The 26,148-nt window shown below is 38.0% G+C and overlaps 5 protein-coding genes across 5 annotated transcripts; 4 read left to right on the top strand and 1 right to left on the bottom strand.

Moving 5' to 3' along the window:
* Positions 1 to 1,276: 1,276 nt before the first annotated feature.
* Positions 1,277 to 2,041, top strand: LOC110692542. The gene has a single exon (XM_021869580.1). It carries the CDS (start codon positions 1,277 to 1,279, stop codon positions 2,039 to 2,041), a length of 765 nt encoding a protein of 254 aa, XP_021725272.1.
* Positions 2,042 to 3,112: 1,071 nt separating this feature from the next.
* LOC110692541 (serine/threonine-protein phosphatase 7 long form homolog) lies at positions 3,113 to 3,920 on the top strand. Its single transcript, XM_021869579.1, has 4 exons — positions 3,113 to 3,116; positions 3,187 to 3,298; positions 3,377 to 3,464; positions 3,549 to 3,920. Exons 1-4 carry the CDS (start codon positions 3,113 to 3,115, stop codon positions 3,798 to 3,800), a joined length of 456 nt encoding a protein of 151 aa, XP_021725271.1. The 3' UTR covers positions 3,801 to 3,920.
* Positions 3,921 to 5,352: 1,432 nt separating this feature from the next.
* LOC110692578 lies at positions 5,353 to 8,941 on the top strand. The gene is made up of 6 exons (XM_021869613.1): positions 5,353 to 5,495; positions 5,604 to 5,942; positions 8,076 to 8,141; positions 8,222 to 8,305; positions 8,394 to 8,468; positions 8,569 to 8,941. Exons 1-6 carry the CDS (start codon positions 5,486 to 5,488, stop codon positions 8,793 to 8,795), a joined length of 801 nt encoding a protein of 266 aa, XP_021725305.1. The 5' UTR covers positions 5,353 to 5,485; the 3' UTR covers positions 8,796 to 8,941.
* A 2,742-nt stretch (positions 8,942 to 11,683) lies between these two features.
* On the bottom strand, positions 11,684 to 12,925 carry LOC110692540. The gene has a single exon (XM_021869578.1). The coding sequence runs from the start codon at positions 12,923 to 12,925 to the stop codon at positions 11,684 to 11,686; it is 1,242 nt and encodes a 413-aa protein (XP_021725270.1).
* A 9,420-nt stretch (positions 12,926 to 22,345) lies between these two features.
* Positions 22,346 to 23,500, top strand: LOC110692539. The gene has a single exon (XM_021869576.1). The coding sequence runs from the start codon at positions 22,346 to 22,348 to the stop codon at positions 23,498 to 23,500; it is 1,155 nt and encodes a 384-aa protein (XP_021725268.1).
* The last annotated feature ends 2,648 nt before the right edge of the window (positions 23,501 to 26,148 follow it).

Raw genomic sequence — 26,148 nt, 5'->3', positions numbered from 1 at the left:
GAAAATCTGCAAGAACAGCTTCCACCTCTAAAGCACCACCTCCCCCAACTGATCCAGATACGAGCAGTGACGACGAGCCAGAGCCGGAACCACGGTTCAAGTCGACCCTCTACCGTGAGATGTACTACAAGTCATTCACTAATAGGACAATTTGTGAATGCCGGCATGTAGACTTCGATTCACTTAATAAAGCCCATGCTGTTTTTATAAGACAGTGGTTTAAGCACCAACAATGGGATAAGTTGCTAACAGAAAAGCACCCTATATACCCCGACCTTGTTCGTCAGTTCTACACTCATTTTGATCATGCAAACAAAAATGAGGAAGTAATTATTACTTGGGTAAAGGGAAAAGAGATAAAGTTGGATGAAAATTCTTTGAGCAGAATCTTAAAGATCCCTCGAGCAGGGGTGCGCGCTGTTCTCCGGGTAAAAAATGGAGCACCGTCAAGGAATTTGATTATAAGAAAAGTCTCAATCTTGTGCTTGATCAAGATGACTCTGGTAGGACTAAGAAACTAGAAATCTATGAACTGCCACTGCCTACTTGTCTTCTTCATCTGATTCTCTTCAAGTCCTTTAATTGCCGTAATGGAAGACTGTCCTCATTGACATACTTAGACATGTTGGTCATGTACTTTGTACTTGCTAGTATCAAAATGAATATGTCGAGGATGATGATTGACTACATGATTAATATTCAAAAATCATCAAAGGAAGGTCTATTCCTTCCTTATGGGATGTGGTTGACTAAGGTTTTCATGCATTTTGATGTTGATTTATCTAATGAAGTAGTGATCTCTAGACCAAAGCAATCGTTTAACGAAAATACCATTACTAATACTTTGGGGTACACATTTGATACCAAGGCCAACAAGTGGGTTAAAGTAAGGGTAAAGCGTGCACCTATATAGAGTCGCGATCCTGAAGTGCAGGTGGCAGATGATGGAGACGATGAGGTTGAAGTTGACGGAGGCCCTTACGCATCATCTACAAACGCTGGCATACTTGAGAGCATCGTTGTGCAAGAAATGCTTAAGCGTATGAGGCCAGACCTATTCACTGCTGATGTTATGAGTGACATCCGAGAGAGTGCACAGATCATACTAGACGCTCGTAATGAGGCTGCAGGTATTTATTGTACTTAAAATTCTTTAATTTACATTATGGTATTTACGTCAGAGTTAATTTGTTGTGCCCATAAATCTTGTTGATTAATGCCTATGATATGTTATTATTGAATCGGTAATTGCATATCTATTTGTATGTAAATACCTATGTCGATCATTGAGTACATTTCTCAAGTCCCGTTCCCTATGTGGTCTCTATTTCACGACAGTGGTCGCAGGTATGGTATATGTACTACTAACTTCTCGGAGACATTCAACAATGTGCTGAAAGGAGCTCGGTTTCTACCGATTATGTCCCTTGTCGAGTTAACCTTCCACAGAGTTAACAAGTATTTCACTTTGAGAAGGGAGTCTTCTGAGGCTAGGTCTGATCAGGGACTTCCATACCCCCCAAAGGTCACTGCCATCCTCGAGAAGAACACCGCTAAAGCCAGATATCATAGAGTGGATGCCTATAACCGGCGATTGCATATTTACCAAGTGACAACAGAGAGGGGAGAGAGAGTTGGTAATAAAGGAGGCCACAAGCATACGGTGAACTGGCAGTTGAGAACGTGTATGTGCAACAAACCGAAGATATTCCACCTCCCATGTTCTCATGTGCTAGCAGTCTGTGCTACATACTCACTATCAGAACGGCCTTGGGTGGACCCTCTGTTGCAGTCGGCCGCCTACATGAACACCTATGCACCACAGTTCTGGCCGATCCCCTGCGAGACAACCTGGGCACAGTGGGCACAGTACGTAGGCATTAAACTCATTCCGGACGGCACAATGATACGTGGAAAAGGTCGTCCAAAGTCGAAGCGCATACGCAATGAGATGGATGACAGCAACCGGCCCCCAACCAAATGCAGCCGTTGTCACCAGCAAAGTCACAACCGCACTACTTGTCCATCTAGACCAACATAGGACCTAAGTGTATATGTGTTATTTGATATAGTAGTATGTAGTGGTGTTATTTTGATGAAACAGTTATAATTTTCTACATTATGTGTTATTGTGTTCAATTCGATGAATTTTATTTTGTACGTTGGATGTTCGAGATTTCCTGTTTATGCCTTTCAATCGAAATTAGTATTCAATATATTGTGTTAGTGTTTGGTGTGTAACGTTTTCAATGAACAGATATCATGGACGTACAGGATAGGACACCCGGACCTGTTGACCCTTATGTCCTGACACTACAGGACACCCATCGGAGCGTCGACGTATGGAACCTGACGGTAATGATTCATCTTTAACGTTTTTGGATTCTTTGATGTACTATCTTTTGTTACTTATAAATGCTCCTGTGTTTACAGGGTGACGTAGCGAAGCCACTACAGTGCAGGCACTACAGGACCCCTGGGTTGTCCATGATCGCTGCCTTGAGTACGTGACGTACGCTGGCTTTGGCGGTGTACATCGCTTGGGATTCAGGGAGATCGACCGACACCTTGTCACGGCGTTAGTGGAGAGATGGAGGCAGGAGACGCACTCCTTCCACCTACCAGTTGGGGAGGCGACTGTGACATTGCGGGACGTGGCAATACTGACGCGCCTTCCAGTACAGGGGACTGCGGTGACGGGATCATTTCTAGTCGATCCCGTTGGATTGGTTGTGCGGGTTCTCGGGGTGCAGCCGGGTCCCAACGATGTTAGGGGCTCCGCCTTGAGGACGGTCTGGTTACGAGATACTTTCCAGGGCTTGCCTGCGGACGCCGATGACGCCACAGTACAGAGATACGCTCGAGCGTACTTGTTCTTCCTCATATCCGGCGTGTTTTTCGGCAACAAGAGCGGGAGCCACTTGCAGCTTATTTACCTACAGCTGTTAGACCACGACTGGGAGCATATCCGTGGATACAGCTGGGGTCGTGCCTCTTTGGCGGTGTTGTATCGCCAACTTTGCAGAGCCTCACGGAGTGGTGCGCTCGAGATTGGAGGACCTCTGTTTGTGCTTCAGGTATACTACGTATATTATCACAAGCGAATTATGCAATGAGTAATGTCATATTTAACATAGTTTTGTGTTTTGCTATTGAAGCTATGGGCTTGGAAGCACATCCACGTAGGAAGACCAGGTAGGCCTGCTGTACATCGTCCGGGGCAGCAGGACCAGGTTGACCAGTATGAGCCGTACATCGCTCCGCCTCGCTCTGCAGCTGATGAGGCTTACGGTTGCAGGTTTGTAACAATTGTCATTTTTTTTTTCCCATATACGATTTCATTTTGTAAACATACTTACCAAATTTGTTGCCCCAGGTGGATGGTCCCCAGACTCACACAGGCACATGCGGCGACGGGTCTCCCATACTACCGAGACGCCCTTGATCGACTCACTGAGGATCAGGTACAAACTCTGAAGACATTTGTAATCATTTAGGTACTGTGTATACTGATTGTGGACTAACTTATTTAGGATGTGTTATTGCAGATCACATGGGATCCGTATGTACCGGAGTTGGTAGATGTCATGCCTGCACATCTACTGGAGCATCAGGGAGAGTGGCGTGCCCGGGTCCCCCTGATCTGTTTCGAGGTTGTGGAGAGTCACCTACCTGATCGCGTCATGCGACAGTTCAGACTGCAGCAGCCTATTCCCCAGAACTGTGACACTGTCGTGCGCCTTCACGACATTGACCGTCGGGGAAAGACGGAGACAAACTGGGCACTGGAGCATTGGTAGTATCTTCAGCTATGGGAGCAGCGGTTGGGTCATGTCGTTTAGGGTTTTCCTATGCAGGGCGTTATGGATCATGACGATCCGTACATGGTGTGGTACAGGCTTATCACACGCCGTTTCATCAACCCCAGCTATACACCACCGTCCACCCATTACCACCCGGCACATGACGTCATTAGCGAATATGTGAGTTTCTTTTACTATACTTATCATCCTTATTTTTTAAATTTTTTAAATATCATGTACTTGACTGATCGATGATTACTACAGGCGGCGGATATGGTGGCGATGTATGATGCACTGTCCCTCGCCCTTACAGACGGACCCACCAGAGCCCAGGTCCAGCGGATGCGAGATATGTCTGCAACTTCCTTACGCAGACATGGTCACGGTCATCTCATCCAACAGCGGGACGGTGATGATGGTCACTCCATCCATTCGCGGTTCGACCCCGGCCAGAGTAGCAGTGGAGGTGATCCTACGTCGCACACAGAGGCAGAGGAGTACATCTTCCACAGTTCTGCACCCTTCAGAACCCAGGAGGACGCATCGTCCAGCCAGCTCACTCCCCCCCCCCCCCCGCGCCGGAACCCATTCACCACCATTCACCATTACACTCGGCGTCGTCCAAGACGAAGGGACGACAGTGAGGCTAGGGAAGGGTTACACCAAATTGATGAGTAGTGAACGTATTGTATCATTGTTTTGTCCTTTTTCCTGGAATGATGTATATAACGATTGCATTATCAATATAAGACATGCTGGTTGAATGAATCTGTTTGTGTTTTGAAGTTTTGTTTTCTTATTTATCCAAATCGGATTTATGTCAGTCAAAATAGATCCTTCAGGGCTAATGTACATTAAACAACAGACATTTGGAATCCATAGTCGAAAATGGGGAAGAAAGGATGGCCCGTGGTGGTTAATGTGGTTGTTCATGGTGGTTTTAGTGTTGTTGGTTGTGGTGGGTGGTTATCGACGGTTGTTGAATGGTTGGGGTTGGTGGTGGAGCTGGTTGAAGTGTTGTTGGAGGTCAAAAGTGGTGGCAGATGGTGGTCGATGGTGGGGTTGTTGGTGGATTGTGGTGGCAAGAATCATGGCAGGGGGTGGTGGGTGGGGGCAGAAGAAAGTGGCAGTCAGTGGCAAAAGGCTGATTCTGCTGCTGTTTTGCACACCAGCAAAGAAACGCTGTCCCAGACAGCGTTTTAGGTTAAAAATAAGATGCTGTCTGAGACAGCGTTTTAGGTACAAGGAAGTTTGTACATAAAGCGCTGTCTGGGACAACGTCTTTGGTATAACTGTTTTTGTTTTTTAAAAACATTTTTATAAATAAAAGGCAATTACAAAATTTTTTTTAAAAAAAAGGTCAACAACAAAGACGCTGTCCCAGACAGCGTTTTTAGGTTGATTTTTTTTTTAAAAAAAAACCCAGGCATAAAACGCTGACCGAGACAGCGTTTTAGCCTGGAAGCTTAGTTTGTAAATACTTTTGCCACGCAACCATTTTGGTTAATATTTGCCAAAATTGGCTCAGTTTGGAAAAAACGTCCGAGAATACTAGAAATAAAATACCGCGTTACATCCTATATGTAGTTTTGAACACAATTTTTTAAAAAATAAAACCACCGTCTACACAATTGGAGAAGAGAAGACATAGAAGAAGAGAGAGAAAGCACAAGCTACCAACAATGGAGTTAGGTAACTTGTTCATAAATATAATTGTTGGTTAATTTTAGTGCATACCTTGTAATATTTAGTACTTTGTAAACTTGAATATACTAATTTTTATGCTTTACAATTATTCAGTTCCAAACCCATTTGTCTCAAAAGTAGAAAACAGTCCATTTGATTCCGGCATTTACTTGAGAATTGACGTACCAGGAGCAAATGAGTTTGAGATAACCCGAAACAACATCCAAGAAGACTCAATTTCATATGCTGTCTTCGAATTTGTAGCTAAAGCACCCAGTTATGAAATTTTGTGGAAAAATTTGGACGAATACAAGCGGAGTTACGGAGGTCGTGTTAAAGTACCCATGGATTATCAAGGTTCTTTCTATGCCAATCTGAAAAATGGTTGTTTTTGGATGTATTTTCCGAATTTAACAGAGCTTCCAACATTGTATTCCCTCAAGGGTATGCAGAGTATGTTTTTCTTTATCTCCCTTCTCAAATTTTTATATAACTTAATGTTTCAAATTCTGGGTTTGTTTTTTTCTAATTTTTTTTTTGAAGATTATTTATGGGTTTGTGTTATTTTTAAAGATAATCTGTGTTTTCTCTTTATTTGTCGAGAAAATTTATTGGTCTCTGTTTTCCGTTTAAGAATTTTCCTGGGTCTAATTTTTCCTCATCATACATTCTGGGTTTATTTTATAATCTTACGGGTAGTTGATTTTTGGGTAAAAATTTGTTAATTTGGATGAAATGATTTCTATGTTTAGGGGTTATGTAATCTAGCAATATATATATTTTAAACCGTGAATAGTAATAATAATGTTTATATCCATAAGAGAAATATTTAATTTTCTTGTGTAAGATGATGATTATGTTGTGGTTTGATTGATGTTGATGTGTACATGTTGTGGGTTTTGATTTTATGTAATGTGGAATCAATAAGATAAGCAGGCCGGGGTGAATTGCTTTGTTAGATAGGTCTTTTGATGTGTTGGTGTTGTGGTTAGGTTGATCTTGGTAATTTAGGATCCCATATCATGGTTCATTGTCAATTTATGGGTATCCAGTTATCCACAATAGCCTGTCTTAGACAATAAAGCTAACACTTAGTTTTTCATCCTAAGTGAGTAATTGATCATACCCTTCTTTTGTAATTTAGGATTTGACTAATTCTTAGCTATCTATTCTTATTATAATTGCTGTAAATATGCCATTTTTGGAGGCAAACAATTTCCTTTGCTTCATTTTCCAGAGCAGAATCACATAGAAGAGGGAGGCATTTGCTATCATAGTTTCGTCATTTCTTTTCCTATAGGTGTATCCATCCTGAATGTGTGTAGCTTCATAAGCTTCCTCCAATCCTCCTTTTGATCTCTTCCAAACATCAACAATGTCCACTATGAGGTCTACATTATTTATCCTTGAATGCTCAAAATACTCAAATTTTTTTGTATCTCATGCGATCACCATTGTGGTCACCCTGCCCTCTTCTGTACCACATCTCATTTGGCTTTGCATTTACTGTGCAAAGAACCTCTAGTTTCAGGATCGACCTTTGTTGGAACTATGGGAGGTAGTATGAAATGATGGAAGAGCAGACTGAGCAGTAGAATAATTAGTTTGGAGATGTGTTTTGGTAGCTGTAAACTGAAGTAACTTTTCATTTATTTGCTTTGGACTGGCCATGTAGTGCGTGCAGTAGATAGTCGAGACCACCAACAAATTCAGTGCATACATTAAGATTCAGTAATTTAAACTTCTTATTTACCAAGTTCTTTGAATTTGTCTTATTAAATGCAACTAATGCTTGAACATCCAGATTCATGACTGCAAAAAATCTCATCTATCAGCATTACTTGTTTGAAATATGGCAGGGAGTATGGAGGGCAGTGCAGACTGTGTGGTAGAAGAATTAGTATGGAGATGTGTTTGAGGAACTGGGAATAGATACCTGATTTTTAACAACCTTCATTTTTCTTTGGATTTATGATACTATAGTAGTGAATACAACCATCTACTCACAACCATGTTTTGAAATGACTAAAATAATGATTTATGTTTATTGAGTCTTTCCTTTTTTTTTTTTTTGGGAAATTATTGAGTCTTTCCTAGTTCGTGTAGTAGAATAAGTGCTTTTAGATGTTAATTTTCTTACCTTGGTAATAAGTACATATGTGGTAATGTGGATATGCCTATGTGAATTCGTTCATGTTGTTATTTTGTTAGGTGTTACTTTGCCATGGGTTAGTCTAATACCCTTTGCCTTTGTGGCTGTTTGGGTTAAATTGATTACATGCACCTGGTTTCTGCTTACTGCATGCTTGTTGCCAAATGCTTACTTTTAAATGTTTTCCTTCTACTATAGCCCCAAATTTAAGTTGGTAAAATTTAGCTAGTAAGCATTATTAAGCTTACAATTAGAAGAGATATTTCTTTAATAGTTATGGGCTAGCTTACATCAAGTATTGAAGAATGTCTAAACTTTATGAAGTAGCAAATCAAGGTGAAAAAAGAACGGGATTGACTTTTATTTGCAATGTGCAAGACTCAAAAGAGATGAGGTTGATTTTTCTGTTTATGGTTTGCTGTTTACTACTCCAGTTTCCAAGGCTATGCAAACTAAACAATCACACTCTCAATCAGCCCCTGAGATGGGAGGTTTATCAGGTATTAATGCGAAGACACTGAAGTTTTTCTGGCTTTTTTTTAGTTCCATTTTTCTTAGTTTCATGATCTGCCCCCTTCAGCTTCCAAGGTTCAAGGAGCAGTTTCTGGTAAATCAAAAGGTCGAAAGGGATCAAAATTGGCTCATCTACCTCATGTCTCTCTTGGTATAATTTACTGAAGTACATAAGTAATTGGATGTTTTTACCCTTTCCATATTGAATATATCTAACATAGTTCACTGGCCAAACCTAGGTACAATGGATGGATTTACTCTTCATCAACCAGAATGTTCTTGCTGCAATGGTGAGAAAATAAGTTTAGAAGCAGGTATATAACTATATATTGCCGATCCTCTGTTTTTTCTTCTTTAAATACCTTTGAAATTGATACTTGCAACTGTGATTAATGTAATTTCATTGTTAACCAGCCCACATTCTAGATTCTGTGGCCGATGAGAATTTGTTCAAGATTCGTGGGTTTGGAGAAGTTTGTGAAAAAAAGCTGCAATGCAACAATGCTCTGGTGATTCTTGAGGATTATTTTGTACTGTGGGTTCTCTATGTAAGATTTGATCTTCCAGGTATAGATGGTGATCAATATGAGATCAAAGAAAGTCAAAAGTGCTTTGTAAGTAACTGCTTTGTAAAGAACTGAAAATAGAGTGTGTACTCATCGATCACTCTGAGTAATAGGTTTATTGAATAGAGGTTAACTCCTTCAATCAAGTATTTGGGGGGTAAAAGTCTACAACTCTGATACTTTTTTGTATCTAAGCTTTTGCAAATACTTTTGAAATCAGAATTGATACGTTACTAGACACTACTTGATTACAATGTTGAATGTTATACTCTTTCATATGAAATATTATATATGTAAATATAAAGTAGATAGAAAATTTCTAGTCTAGTTAGCTGTGAATTGTGATAGCCTCTTGACAATCACAAGCCAAGTTTGAGACTTGAGTTTCATTAGCTTATCAGCCGGCTAATTCATTATGCATGGACAGGTTCTTATGACAGACTGAAGATTGAAGTTGTCCAGTTCAATTATCAATTGATTGGTCTGAGGTTATAGACAAATAAAGATTTGTCTAAGTCACCTCGCTTCCCCTGTTTGGTGACCTACTAGTAGTAGAAGTAAGATGTTTAGCAAACAATAAACACTTAAATAAGATAATACAAGCTGCATTAAGACCTGACTACTCTATCGTTGGGTTAGAAACCCCGATAGTCTTGTCGAGTGGCAATAAAGGTGACTAGAATTAGTAGAATGAGTAGGGTCCGACAAAACTCGTAACTATACCCCTCCTTTTATTTATTTATTTTTTTATAAATTTGTAGTTATGTGCCCATACTTTAACAAGACTCATAGGGCCTATAAAGAAAAAACAGAAAGCATCATTGATCAATCTGGTGAAAATCTATTTCTCCAGCTTCATAATAGATAAAGTCATAGTTGATGCATTGTCGACTGACTAGATAAGTCATTGGAAGAATTTATTCTAAATTTTGTTACACAAAAGTATTACAACTAACATAATTTTATAATAGTAATTGTTTGAAACCCGATTCTTCCATCACTTATCAATGTTATCATCTTGAAGTTCAATAGGATTATATTGTTGAACTCTATTGGTAGTCTCATATTTTCTCTTATAATCTGGTAAAGTATGGCCTGGCCTGATTTTACACATTCAAAAGCTCGATTATGGTGGGCAGATTTAGTGAACAACTTCATAGTAAATGGAATGATATGAATTAACCAGCAATATGCAAGGTATTGAATGTTGACCTTTGTATCCAGATTGCACCCAACCTTCAATATTCTCCCTGTCTTGGGTTGTAAGTTGATTATGTCTTGTTACATGTTTATTAGGTAGTGACAAAGAAAATGCCTGAGAGAAATATTCATGATAGGGATCCTGACATAGGCGGCAGCCAAAATCATTCATACTACCACAATCTATTACTCTATATAATTATTCCTTTTGTTTTTCTTGCTCATTTTTAAATATGATTGACAGAGCTTGATCTAATATGAGATTCTGTTGACATTTCAGGTCTATGGGATGCTCATGGCTAGATTTACATATGAAGGCATGAGATTAGCAAAAGAAGATAAGCGAGCATTTGTTCTTACATACTCGAGCTGGATTTATAGGCAGCCAAAGGTATGCTGCAACATGGACTGGTAGGTGACAATCTTTCAACTTGGGAACACCTTCACATGAGTGTTCTCATGGTACTTCAATTGGTATGGGATCGGGAGAGGTATTTCTTATATGTTGTTTATTATTCTTTCCCTGTTATTTGGTAATTTTAATAGGAATTTCTGACTTATTAAGGAAACCGGCCTGTGGTGCTATCTGAAAAATAAAATAAGAGTACAAGTGAGGTTATCAGCCTTGTCCCTTGCCAACTAAAAAATAAAATATGTACATGAGATCATGAAACCCTCGTGTATGGTTTGACATTATATTAGGATTATATAATTTGTTCTACTTTTTATCTTCATTTGTAATGGATATTCAACTAGTCAACTACAAACCAAAAATGTTGTTAAGGGTTTCATGATATTTAAATATCAATTATTCAATATGACTAGTCCAAAGTTTCTAATATATCTTCTGGGTGGCTCCAGTACATGATAGAATCATTCAGTAAGCTATTTACATCAAAAGAATTAGAGTTATTAAGGAGAATTTTAGACCCTTTACTCTATTTTTTATTTATTTTTTATTTTATGAGGGGATAGACACTTTACTCAATAGCTGCAATAAAATTAAGTTGTCATAATTTATGTCGTATATTAGCTTCTAAGCTGTACAAAATTGCAGATTAGAAACCCGTCAATAACTTCAAATTCTTTCACCTATGTTAATTGATGAAATACTCAATGCCAACGATTATTTCGATAAAATTAAAATCATGTATGGTTTTATCCATGCCGATTATTATCTATTAATTGTATTTTTGTTCAAACTTACGAAATGTATTAGATTATTTTTTTCAATTGATGAGAAACAGAGTATACATTTTGTTCAATATTTGGGAAATATAATATGACTATTTCGTTCAATATGCCTGGACTAGACTAAGTGCCTTTGTTCATTTTGTCCAATATCTATCTAGTTCACACAACTTGCACGAAAATGTGCTTTATAAACAAAATTAAAGCGAAAAAGCTAACATCTATATCTATGAAGGCATCAAGAGGTCTTTATGTCGAAATAATCACATTGTCATTTCAACGTTAATTCTTATTGATTTTGGTAATCACAACATTTTATTAAAGGTAGGATAATAAAACTTTATAATAAAATTGACCATTTAACAAGAAAATTAACCATTTAACAATAAAATTAACATAAAATTAATGTCCACCTGATTCATTTCACAATAAAATCAAAGTAAGTCTGTCTTAAACAAAACTTAATTGAATTGTGAATTGCAATGGCCTCTTGACAATCTTAAGCCGAATTTGAGACTTGAGTCGCTTATGAGCCGACTAATCTCGTTATGAGTTTATCACCTTCTGTAGATTTACACCGTACTAGCAGTAAACAACCTTGGTGTCTCGACCCACAAGGGTGGTGTAACAACGCTGAAACGCGAAAAACCTTGGTAGTGGTCCGTAGTATTTTTGCCAGATATCAAATTATAAACACCAATATCATGCCCACCTTCAGATAGATAATACAATTCCAACAAATCATCTGTGTAGTAAATACAATCAGCCATATCATAGTATTTGTTCCAAAATTTACCAAAAGATGATTCCACGGAGAAAGAAGAGGTAAACCCAACAAAAAGGGCTCTATTACCCAAGCTGTTCACCTGTGTTAGTATCCCGTCGATGACATTCACCTCCCATACCTTGAAGGACGCAGTCTTGTAGGCATATTCCTGTTCGTGCTTATTAAAGGACTTGGCCACCTTACGAGAGACGAGCAGCAACATACCAACAGATTCTACCAAGTAGAATTTGTCAGAATAACTGTCTTCGTAACAACCCAACTCAACAACTAACCTAGGAGTGCAAGGGCTTGTATTCCCGCAAGCAACAACCTGTACATGCCTAATATCCCCAGCAAAGCGGATGGCATAGAATTCTCCCTTATAAAAAATGACATCCTTGAATTCAGTCTGATAACTCTCATTTGGAGTCGTCCACCAATTGTCATTACCGCTCCCCCAGAAAGCTAGAGTGCTAGATATAATCATTGCCATAGTGTAGTCTCGTGTAGTTGATGGACTTTCTGATAGCGCGAATTTGTGGAATATGTGCAAGTATAGTCGATCATGCCATTTAAGGTTTACCTTAGTCTGCAATATGGTTACAGGTAATGCAGGAGTTTGAATTTTTTGGCCTGAAAGCGGGTGCATGAGAATTATGTCCAGACCAATTTGGGTTACGCAAATAAGCCATCCACAAGAAGAGAAGTACCTCCAGACGCTCTCCTTCTTGTACTCCTTTGGTGGAAATAGTAGGCTTGAAGAGCCCAAGGCGGTACGATGTCGTGTAGTTGATGGTGCGGCCAAGTCCACTTGCCGAACCTTGGAATTATAGAGGCTATAAAACCGACGGTATGAAGTGCGAGGCGGTTCCGCCAGCATCAACCATGGCTTTTGACGAGATGATGATGATCGTTCAGCAAGCTTTGCTGCACGTCTCCAACAAGTACAAACCCCAGCAAAGGCCTCAACATCTTCAAAGAATTCTATTTTGTCGGCGATTTCAATGGCTACATCTAAGGGAAATTCTCCCCAGTTTCGTATCGCCATGTAAAAAGGCTTAGGGTTTTCCCAGTGGCGGATCCAGAAATATGAGAATGGGGGTACGGAATTCGGTTGATTAATTAAAAATACAAACTTGACAAATTAAAATTTCAATTATTTATGGCTTATTTCCACCTCATTATTACATCACCCTTACTCCTCAAGTGTTGTCCATAATTACATCAAACAAATAAAACTAAGTATTGTATAATTAAAGGTCATACAATTACAATTTTATAGGACTCTTAGACGAATTTTTATTTTAGTAGTAAGTCAATGATTATATAAATAAACTAAAATAAAAAATACTCGTAGTAGCTTATGTGTAACTAATATATGAGCGAGTACTCGAAGTGAGGCATACTTTTAATTAATCATCAATATATTGGGATAAACATACTACGTTTAGAGTTCATAATGCGCAAACTCTTATTTTATATAATGAGAAATCACTAGACAATCATAGAATATTAAAAAAATATTTTAAGTTAATATTTAAACTAATTACAATTTGATATAGTAGTGTTATAGTAGAAAAAACTATATTAGTGAAGAAGACATGAAAAAAATACTACTAGTATTAGGTATGATATAAAGTGAGTACAAAAGTTTTTTCATAGTATTAATTTAAGTGTTTTGGATAAAAAAAAAATAAAAAAAAAGGAAAGAAAAGGAAAAAGAAATAAGATTTTAAAAAAAAAAGTATCACAAAGCAGATACAAGTACTTTGTAATGTATTTGGTAAAGTGAAAACACACAAAGAGAACAATTGTTTAAGAAGGGGCTCTCTTTTCATATACTATAGAAAACATCACGCCAGACAAGTCAGACCCATCATCAGCGTGTCAGTTTGTACGACGAGACTTAAGAGACCGCCTGTTACAAAAAACAGGTCTTTTTATCAATAATTTAGGTTTATTTATTTATTTATTTATTATTTATTTGAATTAAAAAAAAACACTTTAATACTCTCAACTTTGCTCAATATTGACTTTTTATAACTGGCATTGTTGGTTGCGATTGCCACCGTTACAACTAGTGAAAATTATTCGTAATCGGCTAATGATGGTTACTAATAATATACTATTCGTAACTGACTTAACTTAACACCAGTTACAAATAGTCTATTTTTCAAGTTAGAATTCATACTATTCGTAACTGGCATTAAGTTACAATTATGGTACTATTTGTAATTGGCATAGCCTAACGCCAGTTACGAATAGTTATTATTTTTTAAAAAAAAAAAATTACTGTATTGGTAACTAGCATTAGATTACGCTAGATACTGATAAATAAATAATTTTTTTAAAAATAATTATTTGATTCGCATACAAGATTGGTAATATATCCTACCAAACGACCCATCGTCAAATGGGTTATAACCTGCTACAATTCAACCAACAAAACATGTACTCCAAACACTTCCACATAACTTGAATTCACCAACAACATACAATACAAGCAATCCAAATATCTCCATACAACTTAAATTCATCCACAATAGTACAATACAACAAAATTAACTATGCTTACAAGGCTGTTTGGATTGTCCCCAGACCACTGAATAACCAAGCAATTGTTGCTTAACTGATACCTGAAATATAAAAAAAAAATAAAAATAAAAGTACACAATATAGCTAGCTATCACCATAAGCACAAGCAATCAAATATAGCCTTAAGAAAACATGAATGATTGAATATAATGTGTAGTCTATTCATGAATCGAATATAGCCTCGTCTGCCATGATCTATACACACAGTATGCGCACAAAACAAAGCAAAAACCGTAGCACAACTTGGAACAAAATCGCACACAAACAGCAATAACTATTAACTCGGACTAAAATTGACACAGTTGCAGAAAACAGTCCAGTTTAATAGCAAAAGAACTCGAAAAATTATGAAATATTGTAGGCAGAAAGTAGACAAAATTTCACCCAAATTCAAAAAAAGAATCACCTAAAAAGACCTCTTAACGAAGGAGAACAAGCCTTCTGAAGTTAATCGAGCAAACTGATCCTCCAAGAACAAGTGAGACTGATCACTAACTTTAAGGGGTTATGAACACGATAAAATATCAAAATTTAAATGCTATGAACTAGTATTTTATGGCAATGTTTGTTGCTTTATCTAATTATATATACTGTATATAAAATAGACAATATTATAACTATATATACACACGCAATAATAATATACCAACTACCTTACATTGCATTGTTTGAGTTGCAGAACGCAGGGGAGGCAGCAGAAAGAGGGGGTCAGCAGTAATGGACTAATGGAGCAGCAGATCGAAAGTAGGGAGTAATTGTTGGAAGTTCTTGATATAAAATAAGAGGGATGGGGAAAACAAGAGAGAAAGAAAAACAAATGAAAGGGAAAATCCCACATTGGTTGGGGGGAAAGGTTTTTCCTTGTTTTTATATTGTAGTGTCTTAACACTACTTAGTTGAGTGAGTGGGAGTTAAGTGTTACTCCACACACACACACGCGTGCGGGTCGGGTCGGGTCGGGTCTGGGCCTCGGGATGCGTGGGTCCTTGTTATCTTTTTGGAGGAATTTTATTTCTTTTTCCTTGTTAAACAGCTGATTAATTAATTCCTTGTTTCTTGCTTACGTTGTTGACTGGTTGAATGAATCTAGTCGTTTTCTTAGCCAGATTCGTACCTCGTTTTACGTTTCATGTCTCCCTTCTTCTGCCTATATATACTCGTTGCTTTTTCCAGTCAAAAATACACAACACATTCAGTTATCTCTCCTCTCTAAAATTATCTAAACACGAGTTTCTTCTGTTCTGTTTTCTGGGCAAGTATTCTGAGTTCCAGTCGGGTTTGTGAGTGCACATAAACTCCGGCGCCGTGCTTATCCTGGAGGGCGACCGCTTCTAGTCTACTGCACCGGGAGGTAGTGCGGAATCGTCTTTTAGGTCAGTGGTTTTCCACGACGCGGCTATTGTCACTTTGGTTCACGCATCAAGAGATAAGTAATTTCTGTTTTATTGCTTAGTAGTATAACAATCTAAAAGACGATTATGGCTTCCAAGTTTCTGATTCCTGATATGTCTAAGTTACTCTAGATGGAAAGAATTATAAACGTTGGGCTATTAGGATGCGTTTTTATTTGGAGCAAATTGATGTTGCATATGTTCTTGATGATATTGTTGAACCTGATGATAAGGATAATTTGTCTGAAAGTGATGTTAAGTTTGCTAAGGATGATAGAACCTCTAAGGGCATGTTGTTGCATTATATGTCGAATAATCTGTTGGATATTTATATGGGTTTTTATCATGCTAAGGCTATTTGGGATGCTTTAGAGAAAAAATATGGAACTGATGATGCTGGTACTAAATGTTATTGTGTTAGTAAGTGGTTAAGTTTTCAAGTTGTTGATGATAAGCCTATTATTGATCAAATTCATGCTTATGAGAGTGTTTGTATTAATATGGCTGCTGAAGGTCTGTCTATTTGTGATACTACCCTTGCTATTGTTCTGATTGAGAAACTCCCTCCTTCTTGGAAGGATTTTCGTAACCAACTCATGCACAAAAAGAAAGACCTAACCTTAGAGGAGCTTGCTGCCCACCTCAAAATCGAGGAGGAAAACCGTATCAAAGACAAAACCCCTTCTGTTTTTCCTTCCTCTTCTTCTGCCAAAGCCAACCTTGTTGAACCCAAATCAAACAACCAGTCCAAAGCCAAAAACATAACCTTAAGCCTAAAGGGAAGATTCAGAAGTACAAATTTGGGTACTTGTTTTGAGTGTGGTCTGACTGGTCACAAGGCTAAAGATTGTAGGGTCAAGAAGAAGAATGGGCAAAGTCAAGCAAATCTTATTGAGGGTTCTGACGTTATTGTTGATGTTGTTTTAGAAGCTAACTTTACAGGTAATGTTGTTGAGTGGATTGTTGACACTGAATCTACCAGGCACATCTGCGCCAACAAGGACATGTTCACTACCTATGACAAGGTTGAAGGTGAAAATGTCTTCATGGGCAACTCAGCTTCTTCTTCTATCCAAGGCAAAGGGAAGATCGTTCTCACTCTCACTTCTGGAAAATTGCTTACTCTGACTAATGTCTTGCATGTTCCAGAAATGCGCAGGAATTTAATTTCTGGCAGTTTACTCATGAAAGCTGGACTGAAGCTCTCTTTCGATTCTGATAGATTAGTTCTTACTCGCAATGGGGAATTTGTGGGGAAGGGATTTTGTAATGGGGGGCTTTTTACTCTTGATGTTAAGATTGACACTATGAATAAGAATGCTAGTACTTCTTCTGCTTATATTGCTGAGTCTATTGATTTATGGCATGCTAGATTAGGTCACGTTAATATTGATTCTGTTAAAAGGCTTAAGCACTTAAATTTGATTCCAAGTTTTTCTAATACGGATTTTTCAAAATGTCAAGTTTGTGTTGAAGCTAAATTTACAAAGAAGCCATTTAAATCAGTAGATAGACAGACTGAAGTACTAGAGCTTGTTCATAGTGACTTAGGTGATTTTAATAATCACGAAAGTAGAGGGGGTAAAAAGTATTATATTACTTTTGTTGATGATTGTTCACGTTTTTGCATGGTTTATCTTCTCGGGTCTAAGGACGAAGCTGAGGAAATGTTCCTCAAATATAAAGCTGAGGTAGAAAACCAATTGGACAAAAGGATTAAAAGGGTTAGGAGTGACAGGGGTGGTGAGTACAGCCCTGACACTCTTAAGGCATTTTGTGAGAAACTTGGCATTGTTCATGAGACGACGGCTCCCTATTCACCCGAACAAAACGGTATAGCTGAAAGGAAAAATAGAACTTTACAGAATATGATGAATTCTATGCTTATTAGTTCTGGGCTTCCTAATAACATGTGGGGGGAGGCTATTCTTTCTGCTTGTCATGTTTTGAACAGGGTTCCTCACAAGAAGCTTGACAAGCCTCCATACGAAATATGGAAAGGTCGAGTGCCAAACCTGAAATACTTGAAAGTGTGGGTGTGCCTAGCAAAAGTAGGCATACCTAGTTTCAAGAGGGATAAAATTGGTCCCAAAACTGTTGATGCTATTTTTATTGGCTATGCTTATCAAAGTGCAGCTTATCGTTTCTTTGTTAAAGGTGCTAACAACTCTTATGCAGGTGGTCATATCATTGAAGCTAGAGATGCTGAGTTCTTTGAGAACATTTTTCCTTTGAAGATGTCTTCTTCTAATGATAGTGAATTGCATGCTAGTAGTTCTGTTAGTTTTCCTATTGCTAATGCTCCTATTACTAACGATGATTCTTTTTTAGAGCCAAGGAGAAGCAAAAGGGCAAGAAAGGAAAACAGTTTTGGTCCTGATTTTATTACTTCCTGTTTATCTGAATCTTCCTTAATTGATGATGATTTTGTGCATATTTTTGTTTTGGAAGATGATCCAAGAACCTATGATGAGGCAATGAGGTCAGTTGATGCTGTTTTTTTGGAAAGAAGCAATTGATAGTGAGTTACAATCAATTCTCAATAATAACACTTGGGAATTGATTGAACTTCCTAGAGGTTGTAAGCCCATTACTTGTAAATGGATCTTTCGGAAAAAGTTAAAGGCCGATGGATCCATAGACAAGTATAAGGCAAGGATAGTGGTAAGGGGTTTTACTCAAAAGTTTGGCATTGATTATTTTGATACCTACTCCCCTGTTACTAAAATTGCAACTATTAGGACTTTAATTGCTCTTGCTTGCATTTTTGATCTTGTTGTTCATCAAATGGATGTCAAAACTGCTTTTTTGAATGGTGACTTGGATGAGGAGATTTATATGGTCCAACCTGAAGGGTTTGTTGTTCCAGGCCAAGAGAACAAGGTTTGTAAGTTAGTCAAGTCATTGTATGGGCTCAAACAAGCTCCAAAGCAATGGCATGACAAATTTGATAAGACTATGACTGGTATTGGTTTTCATGTTAATGAAGGTGACTTGTGTTTATTTTAAGCATGATAGTCATGGTTGTGTAATTATTTGTCTTTATGTGGATGATATGTTGATTTTTGGGACTGACTTGGATCGAGTAAATGGGACAAAACAATTTTTGAGTTCGAATTTTGAAATGAAAGACATGGGTTAGGCAGATGTGATTTTGGGAGTAAAAATCAAAAGGACTCCAAAAGGCATCTGTCTTAATCAGTCACACTATGTTGAAAAGCTTCTTAAAAAGTTTGACTCATTTAATGTCGATCTAGTTAAGACTCCATATGACCCAAGTTTCCACCTAAAGAAAAATAATGGTGATCCAGTTAATCAGTCTGAGTATGCTCGAATTATTGGTAGTGTTATGTTTCTAATGAACTACACTAGACCTGACATTGCTTATTCTGTTAGTAGGTTGAGCAGGTACACTCATAACCCAAGCAGTGATCATTGGATTTCTCTTAGGAGGTTGCTTAGGTACCTTAAGGGTACTGCGGATTGGGGTTTTCACTACTCCAAGTTTCCTGGAGTTTTGGAAGGTTTTTGTGATGCCAACTGGGTATCCGATAATGATGAAGTTAACTCTACTAGTGGCTATGTCTTCACCCTTGGTGGTGGAGCTGTATCCTGGAAATCTTGTAAGCAATCTTGTACTGCTATGTCTACTATGGAATCTGAGTTTATTGCTCTTGAATTGGCAGGTCATGAGGCAGAATGGTTGAGGAACATGCTTGGAGATATTCCGCTGTGGGGGAAGCCAGCTCTTTCAGTTGCACTTCATTGTGATTCGCAAGCTGCTATTGCTGTTGCTCACAACCATGCGTATAATGGGAAGAAGAGACACATCCGTCTGAGGCATAAAGCCGTCAGAAATCTGTTGTCTGAAGGGGTGATATCACTGGACTATGTTAAGTCCGAAAAGAAAATTGCGGATCCGTTAACTAAAGGCCTATGTAAAAAACTAGTTTTGGAAACATCGGAAGAGATGGGGCTAAAGCCCGTTGTATGAATTGTGAAATAGTGAACTCCTACTCACCATGAGTTTAAAGGGGAACATTATATAATAATTCGGAAGCACATTTTGAATTTTATTGGACCATCTCTAGATGTTTGTTGTGCTTAGCTACAAATGAGAAGGAGGTTGAGCATATGGATCTTAATGAACCCATATCCATATTTTTGGAGGTGTGTTGTAGCTCACACTTGATGGAGTTCACCTACTTAGGTGTGGAAGTGTGGCCGCTTCCTATGAGTATTTCGTGGGCTTATACTCTAGAGCACCTATGAGCATCCAGGCTGGACGTATGGCCAGTATAATGCGTCACCTTTATTCGCGGAATTTCAGAATATTATACATGTTCAATTGTGTGGCTCAAAGTGACGGATTCCTAACTCCCTATTAAGTTCAAGACGAAAGTCACTTGGTAGGTGAGGGATCATAGCTTGATGTCCACTATGTGTTAATTCAAGTCGCGAGACATTGACACTTATGCAATTGTTTTGTTTTGCCCAGAATTCATCTTTTCCTTCCTTTCTTTTTCATATCTTCGAACATGTGGGGGATTGTTGGAAGTTCTTGATATAAAATAAGAGGGATGGGGAAAACAAGAGAGAGAGAAAAACAAATGAAAGGGGAAAATCCCACATTGGTTGGGGGGAAAGGTTTTTCCTTGTTTTTATATTGTAGTGTCTTAACACTACTTAGTTGAGTGAGTGTGAGTTAAGTGTTACTCCACACACACGCGCGCGCGCGCGTCGAGCCGAGCTGGGTCGGGCCGGGCTCGGGCCTCGGGACTTGGGTCTTGGGGAATGCGATGCGCGGGCGTGGGTCCTTGTTATCTTTTTGGAGGAATTTTATTTCTTTTTCCTTGTTAAACAGAATATTCTTTTTCTGTCTGAATGAATCTGGTCGTTTTCTTAGCCAGATTCGTACCTCGTTTTACGTTTCATGTCTCCCTTCTTCTGCCTATATATACTCGTTTCTTTTTGCGACCGCTTCTAGTCTACTGCACCGGGAGGTAGCGCGGAATCGTCTTTTAGGTCAGTGGTTTTCCACGACGCGGCTATTGTCACTTTGGTTCACGCATCAAGAGATAAGTAATTTCTGTTTTATTTCTTAGTAGTATAACGGTAACACCACGGGAGCAGCAGAAGGGGGGGCAGCAATAAGGGAGTATACTACTGATTTGTATACTACGAAGAAGTATTACTCTGATGGACTATACTAAATTAGATAAACACTAATATATCAACTTAACCACCAAAATCCCAACTTATTCAAAAGAAAATTAATGAAATTAACTATTATACAATAGTAGACAAAAGTAGTTAAAGTTAATCCCGGAAAAGTCAAACAAAACTAGTATTTGACTGTACAAGAAGCACAATAAAGAAAAACTGCCCAGCAAGCTCTAAAATATCAGCTCCTTGTTGAAGAAGCTTTACCACAACATGCTACTGCATTTTTTTCCTAATCAAGTATTATCAATTGAAAACTACTGCAAGATGGTTCCTAACCATAAACTAATAACCTCATACTCAGTGGCGGACTTGGGCTTAGACCTGGTGGGTCAAGTGACTCACCAGGCCCAAAAAAAAATTTTAAGTTATTTAAAAAAAAAAAATATTAAAATCAGTTAGAGGAGACTTCAAGCCCTAGCCTTCTTCTCTTCGTGACTTCGCCTAATCGCCTCATCTCCATTCTTCAGTTCGCGGCGTTCGCCTCTTCGCTTCGTCCCAGCCAGGCAGCCAGGCAGCCACCGTTCTCTTCGCCTAATCGCCTGGTGGTCGGACGTCGGTGGTCGTGACTCGTGGACTCCGTCCTCTTCGTGAAATCGCTACTCGAAACGTCGGTGCTAGTAAGTTGATTTCTAATTTTTATTTTTAATTTCTAATCTTCAAATTAATTCAGTCTAATTAGTTAATTTTATTAAACTTTGGTTTAAACTTTGGTTGATTTGTTAATTTGTAGTTGGCTGTGCTGCTAAATTGGCGAATTGTTGTCTTGCTGAGTGCGTGCCTCGGTGCCTGAGACTTGAGTGCTGCCGACTGCCGTGCTGCGGTGCTAGCCGACTGCCCGTGGCCCTATTGCAGTGCTGCTCCGCCTGCTCCGCTGCTCGCCTCCGCCTAGCAAGGTAGGTAATCAACTAATCATCAATTGATTTTTTTTGTGAAATCTGTTTTGTGTAATTGTGTTTTGTGTAATTGTGTTTTGTGTAATTGAAATCTCTTGAACTTATTAGTTATTACTTATGTGAAATCTGTTTTGTGTAATTGTGTTTTGTGTAATTGTGTTTTCTGTAATTGAAATCTCTTGAACTTATTAGTTATTACTTATGTGAAATCTGTTTTGTGTAATTGTGTTTTGTGTAATATGTTTATGTGATTATGTCATTATGTGAAATTGCTTGATTTAGACCATTTAGTTGAATATTTATTCAAATAATTTTTCTGGGGAATATTGCTTGATTTAGTTCAATATTTATTCAAATTTCAGAATGAAGAGAAAACATACTCCAAATGAAATGCAAAACATTACTAGCTTCTTTGCTAAAAAGAATCCTACTCCAACTTCTCTTCCACATCCAACACAAAATGAACAAAATATAACTCCACCTCAAGAAAGTGAGCAACTTTCATCTCCATCTCATTATTCAACTCAAAATTCCCCTCAAAATGAACAAGGCCAATGTTCTCCTAATGCCCCAATCTTTGGAGAAAGATTAAGTGAACATGAATTTTCTAATCTTCCACAAGATCCAGGAAAGAGGAGAAAAATGAGTCAATTTCATAAAGATGATAGAGATTTAGTGAGAAGAATTTACATTCAAAGAAAGCCTTGTCAGCCCAAAGACTTTACATTTCCTCAAACTTCTATTTTTGGCAAAAATCGTCGCTTTTGTGCTAAGTGGTTTGATACTTGGACTTGGCTTGAGTATAGTGTGGAAAAGGATGCTGCCTATTGTTTCCCTTGTTATATATTCAAGGATGAAAATGCCGTTGGAGGTGATGCTTTTGTTAGTGATGGTTTCAAATCATGGAATCGATCGGATTTAATAAGAAAACATGTCGGTAAACACTTGAGTGCACATAATAATGCTGTTTTAGCTATGGATTTGTTCAAGAAACAAAATTCAAGCATCACACAAGCCTTAACAAAACAAACCGCTGAGAGTACAAATGCATATAGGACGCGACTTGAAGCTTCAATTGAATCTATCCAATGGCTTTTACTCCAAGGGTTGCCTTTCCGTGGTCATGATGAAAAAGAAAGTTCCTTAAGAAGAGGTAACGTTCTTTCACTTTTATCCCTTATTTCCAAAGGTAATCCTGAATATTCTAAAGTTGTTTTCAAAAATGCTCCTAGTAATTGTCAACTTACTTCTCCTAAAGTCCAAAAAGATATCATAAATGCATGTGCAAAAGAGACCACTAAAGCAATGCTTGAAGATATTGATGGTGGTTTATTTTCTATCCTTGCTGATGAGTCCGCTGATGTTTCTGACAAGGAACAATTGGCTCTTTGTTTGAGATATGTTAATAGAAAGGGAGAAGTGTGTGAGCGTTTACTTGGTATGAGTCATACTTGTCCATCTATTAAAGATAATATAACAGCAAGAATGGGGATGAATAAAGAACGTTGGTTCTCATAGAACCCGAAAAAAATTGAAAAATAAATCAAATTAACAATCAGAAAAAGGAAAGTATATACAGACCAATAATCAAGAGCAGAAAACAAGCCGACTTTCGGACTGAGAAAGCGCATTTTTCGCCGGTTTCCGAACATGCAGTTTGGTCGCCGCTAAAAAAATAGAGAGCAATTGATACATCATCGGAAGGTCTGAACTAGACAACGCCATCGAAACAAATCAAAGGTAGCAACAGCAACATGCAATCGAGTATTAAACTCAATTAAACCCTCGCGGTGCAGGTGGCTCGAGCTTCTCGCGGCAGTGGCGGAGGGAGTTCTAGGCCAGAAGTTCTCGTGGTTGTGGAAGACTGGAGGGTGCTGATGAGGGGCTTCGAAAGAGGAGAAGTTTTGAAAGAGTGTGAATGGTCGAATCGAAAATGAAAATAGAAAGGGGAAAGAGAAGGAAACAATTGCCACCGGTTTCAACGAGAAATTCCCATACAAAAAAAAAAAAAATACTCCAACGAAAAATTGTTTCCTTTCTTTTAAAAAAAGAAAAAGAAATAAATAATTGTTTCCATTAACTTAATATTTGTAACTGGCGTTTGTAAGTTAGGGCATGTTCACATTTACTAAAGTGAGCTGAACTGAACTGGACTGAACATATTGGAGCTGAACTAAACTGAACTGAACTGAATTAAGCTGAAATGAATATTTTATGAGAGAGGGAAATTAGGAGCTGAACTCAATTGAACTGAATTGATTGGAGCTGAATGATATGTTCGTTTTATATAGAGATTTACCCCCGTCCCTTGGTCGTAATTAGTAGTGTTTTGGCTCTTTCGAGCCACTTTTATTACTAATTTGTGTTTTCCAGTGTTTTTGTAGTTTTGCTTGAGTTTTGTAGGAATTTGCATACTTGGAGCATTTTCCCGGATTTTCGAGGAGCATCTACAAGCGTTGGAAGACCGCGACCACTTTCGATAGCCCAAGACCGATTGGAGGTAGCAAATCGGTGACTAAGGGCTTAGTTTCGGAAATACAAGGCAATTGGGCCAAGTTCGGAGGCCCAAGGAGATAGCCATGTAGCCTAAGAGCTCCGCCCGGACCAGCTAGGCTCCGCCCGAAGGCGCGCCTGGCCGGGCAGGGCGAAGCAAGCCCCAGCAGTTCTCACGCCCGGAGCACGCGCCCGGCCGTGCGCGAGAAAGAAGATGGACAAAAAAAGGCGGGCCCGGTCGGGCGGCCCCTTGCCCGACCGGGCGCGATTATTAGAGGATGGTTGTTAAGCTCCGATTAATTTTGTTTAGCGTAGACTTCCTTGCTTAGTATTAATGTATTTTTATTAGGCAAGATTATACACTTCTTTTCACTTCTCTAGACTCTAGTATTATTTTCTTCTCTCTCTACTTAGATTTTCTCTCTTTAGACTTTATTTTCTCTTGTTCCTAAAACTCCATTGTAATTCCGCCGTCTAGGTACGATTTCTCTTTTATTAATCTCAGTATTTTTATTCATTCAATTCCTTATGTCTCGTTTATTTACTATGTTTTATTTAGCTTTAATCATATCTTAGTAGTTCTCTTTTTAGGGTTTATGGGGATCTAATAAATAATATGAAGGGGTAATTTAATGATTATTGATTGTTAATGCTTAATTGATTTCCTATTGATTGTTTGAATACTATGCAATTAGATTTGGCCAGGTTTAATTGTATGGGTTTAGCAATATTGATTCGAGATTCTAGAGATGAGAATTGATGTTTAGGCTTAGTTTCAATAGGCAGATTAATTTATAAATGGTTAGGTCGAGATTCGAGAGATGAGATTTAATACCGGTAAATTAACTCTGTGATTGTAATACGTAGCGAAAGCCCTTTATGATCTGATTAATTAATGCATTGATGATTGACTATTATGTTTTGCCCTGGAATATTGTTTATTAGTGAACCTATGCTCTAGGATTTATTATTATTGATTTCTTCCCTATTTACTCTCTTTACTCATAATCTTCGTAGCATAGATTTTACTCACAAAAATATTGGTTACTTGATAATTTAGATTATAATAATTAATTAGGAGTAGAAAGACTTGTTTCCCTGTGGATTCGACCCTACTTCCCTATCTGCATAAGTTAGTGGAATTAGGTAATTATTTTTTATTAGGTGATACGACTTTAGCCTGTCACTGAACTGAACTGAACTGAGCTGAAATGAATATTTTATGAGAGAGGGAAATTAGGAGATGAAATGAACTGAACTGATCTGATTGGAGCTGAACAGAACTGTACTGAACTGAACTGAAATTAAGTAAATGTGAACAGACCATTAGTCACAAACTTTTTGGTCAAAGTTTCTTTAACTTAATATTTGTAAGTGGCGTTTGTAAGCTAGTTAAAAACGTTTTGGTCAACGTTTCATTGACTTAATATTTGTAAGTGGCATTTGTAAGCTAGTTACAAACTTTTCAGTCAAATTTTCTTTGACTTATTATTTGTAACTGACATTTATTTAGTCAGTTACTAATAAAACTTCAAACAATGATTAATCACATATTAGTAACTGACATTTACTACGCCGGTTACTAATGTCGTGAAATTTGTAACTGGCATTATCTTAGTCGGTTACTATTGATACTTTCGTAACTAGCATAACATACGCCAGTTACTAATAGG

Source organism: Chenopodium quinoa, unplaced genomic scaffold (genome assembly GCF_001683475.1).
Source record: "Chenopodium quinoa cultivar QQ74 unplaced genomic scaffold, ASM168347v1, whole genome shotgun sequence".
Taxonomy (NCBI): Eukaryota; Viridiplantae; Streptophyta; class Magnoliopsida; order Caryophyllales; family Amaranthaceae; genus Chenopodium; species Chenopodium quinoa.
This window is presented reverse-complemented; position numbering and strand designations above follow the sequence as displayed.

Coding starts and splice junctions, on each gene's coding strand:
- LOC110692541 (XM_021869579.1), top strand. Junction 3,299..3,376: donor GATGAGGCTTACGGTTGCAG/GTTTGTAACAAT, acceptor TTGTTGCCCCAG/GTGGATGGTCCCCAGACTCA. Junction 3,465..3,548: donor ATCGACTCACTGAGGATCAG/GTACAAACTCTG, acceptor GTGTTATTGCAG/ATCACATGGGATCCGTATGT.
- LOC110692578 (XM_021869613.1), top strand. Junction 5,943..8,075: donor TTCCCTCAAGGGTATGCAGA/GTATGTTTTTCT, acceptor TTACTACTCCAG/TTTCCAAGGCTATGCAAACT. Junction 8,306..8,393: donor TCTACCTCATGTCTCTCTTG/GTATAATTTACT, acceptor GGCCAAACCTAG/GTACAATGGATGGATTTACT.
- LOC110692540 (XM_021869578.1), bottom strand. CDS start 12,925: ATGGCGATACGAAACTGGGGAGAATTTCCCTTAGATGTAGCCATTGAA.
- LOC110692542 (XM_021869580.1), top strand. CDS start 1,277: ATGTCGATCATTGAGTACATTTCTCAAGTCCCGTTCCCTATGTGGTCT.
- LOC110692539 (XM_021869576.1), top strand. CDS start 22,346: ATGAAGAGAAAACATACTCCAAATGAAATGCAAAACATTACTAGCTTC.